This window comes from Neolamprologus multifasciatus, chromosome 20 (genome assembly GCF_963576455.1).
Source record: "Neolamprologus multifasciatus chromosome 20, fNeoMul1.2, whole genome shotgun sequence".
Lineage (NCBI taxonomy): Eukaryota > Metazoa > Chordata > Actinopteri > Cichliformes > Cichlidae > Neolamprologus > Neolamprologus multifasciatus.
This window is the reverse complement of record NC_140458.1, coordinates 6241362-6252309: the sequence shown is the minus strand read 5'-3', so window position 1 is coordinate 6252309 and position 10948 is coordinate 6241362. Positions and strand designations below refer to the sequence as shown.

Sequence of the window (10948 nt, the reverse complement as noted above, 5' to 3'; positions counted from 1 at the left end):
TTTGTGCTTTTTAGGCCTTCCCCCTTAATCCCCACGATATAGCTTACTTGACATTCTCTCATAATGCATTTCATTGCAGCTGTCAAGGCTAAGGACTCTTATATCCTGTCCCATCATTCAGAAATTCAGTTGGGCTTTCCAATCTACTTGACTGAAACACAACAAAGGCAGAACAGTGTAAGACTAAGGTTGTAACTTGTTACTGTTTTCACTTTGCTTGGCAATAAATTGACCACCGCTATTTCTTTATGCTTCACTGATGTATTCAAATATCCAAACAGTCCAAAATCAACCATATTTGAGTAACAATATAAGAGCAAAGCATTAAACCTCTAAATTAGCTGTGATTAATCTGCAAATCGACTGAGAAAACATCTCAAATCCAACCGAGGAACAAATCACTGCAGGCGTGTGTAATGGTGGTTTGCGTGAGATAAACTCCCCTACTTACAGAAATCTTTATCTCAGCTAATGAACCTATAAAGAAATTATAATAATTATTGCTATTCTTTAGGGTTCACAGCAGAGCTATTCTACTTCCTGTTAATCCCATCATACAGAAATTGCCTCCGACTTGGCCGGGGGGGGGGGGGGGGACGACGACGACAGCAAGCAGCAAATTTGAATGAATGAATTGAACTAAACAGCTGGAATATTTAATAACAGCAGGTTCTGAAAAACGGTCGTGATAGTGTTTCAAAGCTGAAGTAAAGTCTTTTTTCTTAAAGAAATGACGCCAATGCTAGCATTCTGCTGAAGCGTGCCTATTGGTCAATCAAGGATAACATACTGTAGTGACACCACCTTTCTAAATGATAAGTAAACAACCGTTAAATACAACAGAAGCTACAACAGAAACAGAGGTGTGGACTACTGTACTACTAAAGTTATTCTGACAGACATTTTTGTTGTTGCTTTTATAGCCTCATATCAATCCAAGGCTTGTGATATCCATGCATTCAAAGCGATTGTAACTCTTGCTGTTATATTCAAACTGTCCTCAATTTCCAGAAACCAGTATCTGTGAACACAGTTCACCGTGCCATTCATAAATCCAGGTTAAAGCTATGGTGGAAAGAAGAAGCAATATGTGAACATAATCCAGAAACACCAGCATCTTCTCTGGGCCAAATCTAATTTAGTGCAAGTGGAAAACTGACAAATCTATATTTGAAATTCTTTTTGGAAAACAAGGACACTGCATCCTCTGGACTACAGATGAGTGGGACCATCTGGCTTGTTATCAGCACTGAGTTTAAAAGCCTGCATCTCTGATGGTATGGAGATGCATTTGTGTCCATAGAACTGGTAGCTTGCATATCTGAAAAGGCACCATCGGTGTTGAAATATACAGGTTTTAGGCCAACGTCTGCTCCCATCCAGACAGCATCTTTCCAAGGCGATGATAAACCACGTACTGCAGCTATTATAACTGTGTGGCTTTGTAGTAGAAGAGTCCAGTGCTGAACTGGCCTGCCTGCAGTCCCGACCTCTAACTAATTGAAAACATTTGGAGCATCATGAAACGAAAAAATGACAAAGGAACCTCAGGACTGTTGAGGAGCTAGAAACCTATTAGACAAGAATATGACAACGTTCCTCCCTGAAAGTCGTGCAGCTGGTCGCATCAGTTTCCAGTCATTTACAGACTGCTGTTAAAAGAAGAGGGGATGCATCTGCTAACTTGGTAAACATGGCCTATCCCAACTTTTTTAGAAGCTGATATTAAACTCAAAAAGACCTTTTTTGTGTTTTTAATGATACACTTTGTCAGTTTAAACATGAACTATTGTGACTAAAATCATTTGAGATATGCAATTCATTGCATTCCATTTTTAATTGACATTTTAGAGTAGCCCAGTTTTCTTGGAAAAATTATGTCGAATCTATGATATGAAATTTAAGTTCTCATATTTTTGTGAATTTTTGCCATTGTTACCAATATATGCACTGTTTTCATATTGACTATATTGCCTATGTTTCTGTCCTCAGTCAGTGCTTCTTTACAATATGGCCAAACCATCCATCCATCTTCTTCCGCTTTATCCGGGGCCGGGTCGCGGGGGCAGCAGCATAAGCAGAGAAGCCCAGACCTCCCTCTCCCCAGCCACCTCCTCCAGCTTATCCGGGGGAACACCAAGGCGTTCCCAAGCCAGCTGAGAGATATAATCTCTCCAGCGTGTCCTGGGTCTGCCCCGGAGCCTCCTCCCGGTGGGACATGCCCGGAGCACCTCACCCAGGAGGCATCCTTGTCAGATGCCCGAACCACCTCAGCTGGCTCCTTTCGATGTGGAGGAGCAGCGGCTCTACTCTGAGCCCCTCCCGGATGGCTGAACTTCTCACCCATACGGCCAAACCACGACACCTTTCTAGGCCTCGTCCAAGTCCGCCACCAGCGTCTACACTCCCAGGATCTTCTCCTAATTCGTACCATCATTTTCAAGTAACCACTCGGTGTTGGGGTTATATTAGTAGTCGTCTATACAGTTTTGCAGTTGAGTTTGCAAGTTTTGGACACTTTGCTTTTTAATTACTTAAATCCTAGCTTCCAATAGAAATGACTGCATTGAGCTGCTTGTTTATTTTTCTATCTTACCTTTTGGCCATTTAATCTATCATTAACATATTACATAATAACTGTTCTATCCCAGTTAGAAATGTTCATTATACAGGTGCTGCTGTCCCACTCTTTTCTAACCAAAAAATAAATCCAAACCTAAACTTTTACACAGGTGCTCGCATCGCTAGGTCATCATAAAATCCTCAGTTTTACATGTATAGCCTTTCACCTACTTAAAAAAAAACATATACAATCAATACAATCAATTTATTCTGCATGTCTTTTATCCTGTCTTCCTTCTCTCACCCCAACCGGTCGCATCAGATGGCCCCGCCCCTCCCTGAGCCTGGTTCTGCTGGAGGTTTCTTCCTCTTAAAAGGGAGTTTTTCCTTCCCACTGTCGCCAAAGTGCTTGATCATAGGAGGTCATATGATTGTTGGGTTTTTCTCTGCATGTATTATTGTAGGGTCTACCTTACAGTATAAAGCGCCTTGAGGCGACTGTTGTTGTGATTTGGCGCTATATAAATAAAATTGAATTGAACTATTCCTTTAGCACTCCTCCAACAAACTTACTGTGAACGTCTCAAAACCCGAGCCCGTTTAGAGACCTTATGCCCACCCAAAATGATCAAAACGCCCTCTACAAAGATGACATCCTTGTATCACCTCTGCAAACCTAATACTCCCCCCCTCCCAAATCAGGTCTGGCCAGGCATTCTGGTTTCCTGCCATCTCACTCCCTTTCCTTTCACCATTTTGAGAAAATAATTCCAGTCTATGAAAAGAGAGGGAAAAAAAAGCAGCCCCGTATGCTAATAACAACAGCAAAATAACAACACGATGTACTGCAGGGTTTTTAATTTTGCAAATTCATGTAATATTGTGTTATTGAACCGCCTGCCATTTGACAAGCAGCACGCTGCATTGTGCTTTCGAGAGGGGCTGGATTGCTCCCCCTTGTAATGAATAAAAGCTGGCTGAGACAGAACAGCTGTAAGTGATGAGGAATGGCTGTAGCTGCTATGGATTTTTCAAACCGTCTGGGTTGACTCTCCTGACATTTAGGCTAACATACAGAGACAGTGAGCAAACACGATTTTTCACTGTAGCACCAGCGCAGAAAATGATACAAAGTGTGCACAAACTCATGGAAAAACAAGGAATACCCGCTCAAACAACCATTTCTTTTTATTATTTAGAAAGCAGGCAAATCAAACTGTTTGTCGTATATGTAATGCATGCAATTGATTTGTATGGGAAAATGATGTCCCAGGTGCATACTGCTGTTTTTTGTTTTGGTTTATTTTACATTTCATTCATAATTCTTCTGCAGGAGACATGACGGGAGCATGTTTGGACGTATATTTGCAATGCGCAGCTATATTGAGGATTCTCAGAAAGCTCATCTCGATCCTACTTATAGATACAAGCTCACTGAAATTACTGGGGAACTAGAGACACCCACTGGTATGTTTTTGCTGTTACTTTAAATCAAAGGAAGCAGAGCCTACCACATATATGTACCTTATTTAAAGTCACAACTTCAGATCGTGTTCCTCCAAATAAAGGAATTAAGATGACAGTGTTTGGTGAATTAAACAGACTTCATCCTATTGAAATTGTGTCCAAACACTAATGAATCTAAAGATTGTGGCAGACTATACCCGACCTTGATTGAATATTCACTCCAAATGATGCCACTTTAAAAGCTATCAATCCAGCAGCGCGGTTGATAAATATCAACGTGTGCGTCATTTGAGGGGAAGCGAGGGAAACGAGCGGACAGGTAAAAACGAACAGATGCGGGGGGCGAAGGGGCAGAGACTGAGTAAACAAGGCCATGAGGGAAATAACTCCAGTCATTTCCATGCATGTTCCTCTGAGCCTGAGGTTTAACAAGCTGTGCATAAAGACAAGCCTGTGTGGGCAGTGTTCCTCTTAATCATAGCTATGAATGTTCAGCAGGAACCCTACAGGGAGGGGAAACTTGTTAATTGAGATCTCGATTCTCCTGAGGTGTCTGCTATAACTCCAAGCTCTCCATTTCTTTTATTTTTTTCCATCCCAGACATTTTATTAGCTCACGCAGGCCACACTTGAGGGCACAATTTAATGAGGTTTGTGCGTTGTTGATATTTGTGAGAGCCACCAACCATCCAGAACACTGTATATGCCGGATTAAAATGGAGGAAAGACATTAAAGACAACATAATTCATCTTTTAATTCTGCTGAATTGTTACAGATCAATGAAGTGCATTTCAGTTTGAACTGGGTACTAGATTATACTACCCCCGCCCCCCTCCTCCAACAACAAATACACTCTTTATCGCTCTCGTGCAGTCTTCTTGTTCTGATAATGTAATCAGCATTTTCAACATACACCCAAAAATCAAACTTCTGTGTTACCTAGTGAGTGGCTAGTTCCTTTTACCTTTTTAAAAATGATCCCCCACTGAAGTGTGTTTTGTGGATGTGGTGGCAGATTTCTTGCATGTTGTTTTAAATTATATCTAAACCGTATGGCTACTTATTAAAGCAGAGACCTCTATATTCGCACACTCGTTCAGCCTGCGACTACGCGTCTCAGCGAAGCGTCATCTGCTGAAAACGCGCTTGTTCATCGCTTCTGTCAAAGACCAAACTCGAAAACTCTCAGACAGAATGAATTAATGAATGATGAGAATGATGTCAAAACTTTGCAAAGAGTACAAATCAGTGTACTCTAAATTATTGACTGACGAGTACACCAGTGTGTCACAAACATTTTGTCCTACCTTTGACATTAGCAAAAAATAAGACTTCAAATGACACAAATGCTTTTGCTGCATTTCAGACTCTGTAAAAAGAACAAAGAGCTTTGTAATATTTTAATTTCTGGTTAATTTGTAATCAGTTCAGTGAAAAAATTGATTATGCGACCACTTGAAATTCATTAGAAAGGAAGTACATTTATTCATTTGCGCAAAACATTTCTGTTTGATGACCTTGTGAACATGTTTGGCAACACAAAACTGCAGACACATTGGCATGAATGAAAGCTGCTACCAAATGTAAGAAATCATTTTTGGGGGATGTTGTGAAGCCGATACAGGAGGTCTGTGGAAAAGTCCAAACTGGAGCAACTGTCAAAGTCCATTTCACTGCTCAGCTTTCATCTGCCTCCAGGTTAATGTTGTTACCAAACTTGGCATAAAGCTGCACCTTCAGATCACTCAACACTTGCTGTATCGCTGACACTTGTTTCTCAAGGTCTTGGACCTCTTGCTCCAGTGTTTCCTGATTACAGAACACAGAAACTCCAATTACAGAACAGCCAGTTCAATTTCCCCACAGCAGGCAAGCAACAGACACAAGACATTTCCTAAACCGATTTCACCAAATGACTCTATTCATGTCATCAAAAGCACATTCCAGACACTAAAGGAGATCACTTTAGGTAAGAAATCATCTAAAATGACTGGTATAAATCCACATTAAAATATAATCTGCCGATATAATGACTGAGCTGTCTTCGACACATTTGTCATTCAAGGTTTGCAGCAGACTCCTTTCAATCAATCAGTTCAGGGCTGTGCAGTATGTCCTATTGTGACAAAGTCACAGCAACACAAGGACAAATGGAGACATAATGGAAATTACAGAAGGGAGAAGGTTTAATCTGAAGTCCCTGTTGGTTAACGTCTCTCATGCAGCAGCCACAGAGCACCGCCATTGCTACACGTCTTTCCAAAAGGTGCGTCAGGAAGCTCTCAAACCTAAAATTGAGACTTAGACTTGTACTTTTTGTAAAACGGGAATTTTTGAAAGGGAACTGAATTATGAATACTTGTCAGGCACAGATAACAATGACTGCTTTTTGGACATAACAACAGGACTGCTAGAAATCCTTTACCTAGTGGAGCATTTCTAAAAACACTCAATTAACAAATGCTTTTATTTTAAATGATGTATTATCAGATAAATGTACAAGTCTAAATCAGGTCTGAGTGATGAAAAGACTCAAAATCCTTATTGATTTATGAAGAAATTCTTGGTCTAAAGAGATTTTGGAATTAATACATTAGATTTAACTGACAAAGTTGCCGTTTTTTCATTTTGCAAACAGGATATTCATATCTGCAAAACACATGACACGATTTTAATGAATTGTGATTCATAGCTAGTAAGCAGTAGGTATAAATGAACAGGCATTTAGCACTGTTTGTCCACGCACTTCTGAAAGTAATTATAAACTACACAACAGGCACATTTGTCAAACTGTGCTCTGTGAGTCTGTTTAGATGAGTTCTGAATGTTGTGCATGCAACGATATTTTCATCTCTGCACAACAACACATTCGAGAAAGCAAAAAGCCTGCAAAATTCACTTTCCCCTCAACATTTCGGGACTGCGCTGGCCTCCAGTACTGATAAGCTGACTTACAAAGGAATGACACGACAGGGATAAATCTTTGTGTTTACAGAAAGGAATGTCTTTGAAACAAACCGTGATCGATAAAATTTGAAAAGAAGCTCACAAGACAGTGATTTAGAAAAGTTATTGAGAAACCATCTGCGTTACACTTACCTTTGCGGATTCCAGCATCTCTTGCGTTTCGTCCTGGGAGTGATTTATAAAGACGTCGCCGATTTGATAAGGGATAAATAGAGAGTTGTCGTCAAACAGCATTAGGTCTTCACTGGCATCCTGAAGGTTCTGAAGAGTTTTCTGCACGAAGACATTCACGGTCAGTCAGTTTGAGGTGGTTGCAAATAAACCTCGGCAATTTAGGCGTCATTTAGCGCCACAGTTCAAGATCGGTTTGTGTAATGCATCATTCAACGCTCAAATCCAGTTTTGTTTTTTTAATGACACAAACAAAACAGGATGAACTGTAAATGTTAAATTAGCTAGATGTTGCAAATGGGGGGGGGGGGGGGGGGGTGTATAACTATATACATATACACAGCAAATTAGCAGCTCACAGCTGATGAGAGTGTGGGTAACAACACAGGGGCTGAGAATATGGTGCAAGCCAAACTTTTCACATACATTTCTCTCTAGAATACAAATGTGAACGATTTGAGGTTCATTCTGTTTCTTCCATACTGTAATGATTTACTGAAGTCAAAAGGAATTTGACAACTGCAGGCAAACAACTCGTCTACTAATGTTTCTACAAAATCCTGAATGAATCCTTTATTCTGGAATTCCTGAAAGACATCTCGTAAGATTTAAATCTCACAAGAAGAACAACATTAATGCATTACCCTTCAGATCTAGGATGGAGGGACTAACAGCATCTGCAGCTATCTGACAAAAAGCTGCGCATAAAGGTGAAGCTGTCAATTCCTGGCCAACTGGTTCCTAAACTGACCTATAACAAGATCAGGTACAAGCAACAGAAATGAGCTTCCTCATAACAGCATCTGGTTTCAGCTTTAGAGATTGAGGATGAGGTGCTCAGTTACTCAGGAGGAACTTGGTACAGCTGCTGCTCTGCTGATCATTAGTTCAGGCATCTGATTAGGATGCCCCCTGCACACCTCCTCAGAGAGGCATTTCGGGCATATCCAACTGGGAGGAGATCCCAGAACATGAGAACATCGATTGAGTCGGTTTTGGGGTAATTTTAAAGTAAGATCATTAGAAACATCTCCATGGATATTCGTCAATCATTCACCAGCAACACAATGTTTAGCTTCCATAATGACAACTAATTAAAGTCACTTTTCCAGCAACTAAGCTAGAAAGTGAAACCAGTGCACAAGTGACAAAGGAATGAGGTTACTTTGTGTTGAATTCAAACACAAGCCCATTCAAATAAAAAGCTAAATAGTCAGACTTCTCCTCCAGTCATTAGCCCAGTTCAATCTTCCTGATCAGAGTGCCAGTCGTCATTTTGAATTTAATGTAATAATTTTATCTAGATATAAAAACTCACATCTGGGTGTAATTTGACTTTTGTAAATTTAATTGAACACTAAATCCTTGCTCCGATATAAGACTATAAAACGTGTCTTCCCAGCCCCGGTAGTACTCACCCTCCTTTCCAATATCTCATTCTTCAGCTCCGTCATCCGATTCGTGTTCCTGGCAAATTTATTGATCTTCTGCTGGTCTTCAAACGTTACATTCACATCTTCAACTGCCTGCAAACAAGGAGAAATGACTAGAGTTTGCAGTTCATTTTAGCCTGTTAAACATGACAATCCTGGATGCGCTGACAGAATTTGACTCATTCTGCTATGAGTTATAAGTATTGATCAGCAGCAACTTTTCCAAAGATTAAAATCACAAGCATCACAAGGACAGGCCAACTGTTTTAACTGAAAAAACGAAAAAAAGACCCACCACCTTATGAATGGAGAAGCATTTAGTAAGATGAAAACAAGCCTTATAAATAATGTGTGGTGTTGTTGTTGTTTTAAGTCAAGCGCAAGGAATAAAACCAAAGAGCTGTATTCAGTTTCATTTAGAGTGACCAAGTGGCCTACTTTATGCAGGATTGCACAATGTTTTTATTTTTTACCTCCTGTCCTACATTTCGAATTGGCTCCAATTCACCACAGCACAGATCTGGCTTTTGGCAAATCTACCACAAATAAAAGTTATGTGGTGTGTTTTTGCTGGCACTAGACTGCAATTTTCCTTTTGAGAGAGTAGAATCAATAAATAAACTAAGCATTTTTCATTTGAACCTCAAATACATGTAATTAGGTTGATTTGCCCAGTGCTAAAAGAAATTTATCAGCACATCCCTCCTCGACACAAAGATTCTTAGGAGGGGAACAGCAGATGAAACACCAGAACAAATATTAAACAAGTACTGCCATACAAGACCATTGCATTTAAAAAATAAAAAGCAACAGCTGGAAAATTGTTTGTAGTGGTGCATATAGATTTGTACCCGTCAGTCACATCCTCTGCAACCCGCACAGCTTTATCAGACTGCCTCTTAGCATTACCGTAACCCACATTGTCCAACACATGAAAACTATTTGCTCCACATTTGGCTTGTTGTGATATGGTCATCCTACTGTGCTGTTGGCCCCTCAGAAACATTTAAATATAAACTGAGTGAGACTGAGCAGGGTATTGGTCATTTATTGGGGACATATACTGCTTTAGCTTGTCGTTTCTTAGACGGTTAACTACAGGCCGATTTTTATTTTGTTTGCTAGCATGCTAGCTTGGGTGTCCCATCACCTGCAGCGGCCACTGCCCTGATCTGGATATTGAGCTCATTGTTACACCACATAGTTGTTAAGCTCGGACGAACAACAGCTGCAAAATTACAACGTCTTTCGAGCTAGTGTTTTAACACAAGGAGATATCGCTTTACGGTAGCTACACGAGGGTGTGACGGCGCTTTCAAATATCACCGCCGTGAGAAAGCTCGGCGTCGTACTCGCACACATACACGATGCCACCTTCTTTCTGCATCCCCTGTTAAAACGGCGATAGAGTAACGCATATGCAAGACAAAAAAGTGGATTTTTGTTTAAAAATATTCCTTACCACGGATGATTTCATGGTCGCTGCCATCTTTGCTTCTTCGACTGTTCACCCGCAGCGTCGCTCAGCGGGATAAATATCCCCACACTGCCACCTATCAGCAGGCCTGATCCGGAGTTTGACCCCCACAAGTTGGCCAGAAAATGTGGTTACTTCTCTCAAACTGTTTGTTTAGTTCTTTCCCATCTTTTTGAGTTTTCGTGTGATTGATTTGATTATTTAGTTGAGTTCATGTTCTGGTAACTATAGTTAGATATGTCGCAAGATGCTTTCCCTTACATTTACATCTAGAAGCTGAAATTTGACTTATTTAAAAATTAATTCAGCCATTTTTTTGTTCTGTTGTAGGTAAGCGCTTTGGGGTCCTTAGGGACTAGAAAAGCGCTATACAAATACAGGCCATTTACCCTTTCAATACGCCATACAAGTTATTATGTCAACCGGAACTGCTGTTCTGTAAATATTTGCACACAGTACTGCACCCAAGTTCAAATATTTAATGAATACATCTGTAATGGGAAAGACTAGAAATTCATATTTGTCTAGGCCGAATTACAATGCACCACCTGTAGTTTGTGAAAAACAAATCATAAATATGCAGGTTTTTCTGTCTCAAAGTCAGCAGTCTTTATCTAACTTTGTAGGAGCCACTAGCATACCTAGTAGGCTGTTATGCGTTGGTGCACCATGAAGAGTTTTCTTGAGGCCCCTCAGCTGCAGGCCTTGCATGAAGTCACCAAACAGGGGAATCCAACTCCCACCTCAGCATGCAGTCTATAGGATACAGTCGAGCCATTGTTTTCATGGTTTCCAAGGCTTGCCATAATAAAGTCAATAAATAGTGCACATGTTATAGTCTTTTTTAGTTTGTTTCTTAAGCATGCTTGT

The 10948-nt window shown here is 40.4% G+C and overlaps 1 protein-coding gene across 1 annotated transcript; it reads right to left on the bottom strand.

The window, feature by feature from the left end:
• Positions 1–4764: 4764 nt before the first annotated feature.
• pfdn4 (prefoldin subunit 4) lies at positions 4765–10192 on the bottom strand. Its single transcript, XM_085145108.1, has 4 exons — positions 10064–10192; positions 8587–8694; positions 7130–7270; positions 4765–5839 (listed from the first exon to the last, which is right to left on the bottom strand). Exons 1-4 carry the CDS (start codon positions 10088–10090, stop codon positions 5708–5710), a joined length of 408 nt encoding a protein of 135 aa, XP_085001234.1. The 5' UTR covers positions 10091–10192; the 3' UTR covers positions 4765–5707.
• Between the last annotated feature and the right edge of the window lie 756 nt (positions 10193–10948).

Excerpts from the sequence above, each read along its gene's own strand:
- pfdn4 (XM_085145108.1), bottom strand. The coding sequence starts at position 10,090 with ATGGCAGCGACCATGAAATCATCCGTG. Across the intron at positions 8,695-10,063 it reads CGACCATGAAATCATCCGTG|GCAGTTGAAGATGTGAATGT; the intron begins GTAAGGAATATT and ends CCTTGTTTGCAG. Across the intron at positions 7,271-8,586 it reads ATGAGATATTGGAAAGGAGG|AAAACTCTTCAGAACCTTCA; the intron begins GTGAGTACTACC and ends GTCTTCGTGCAG.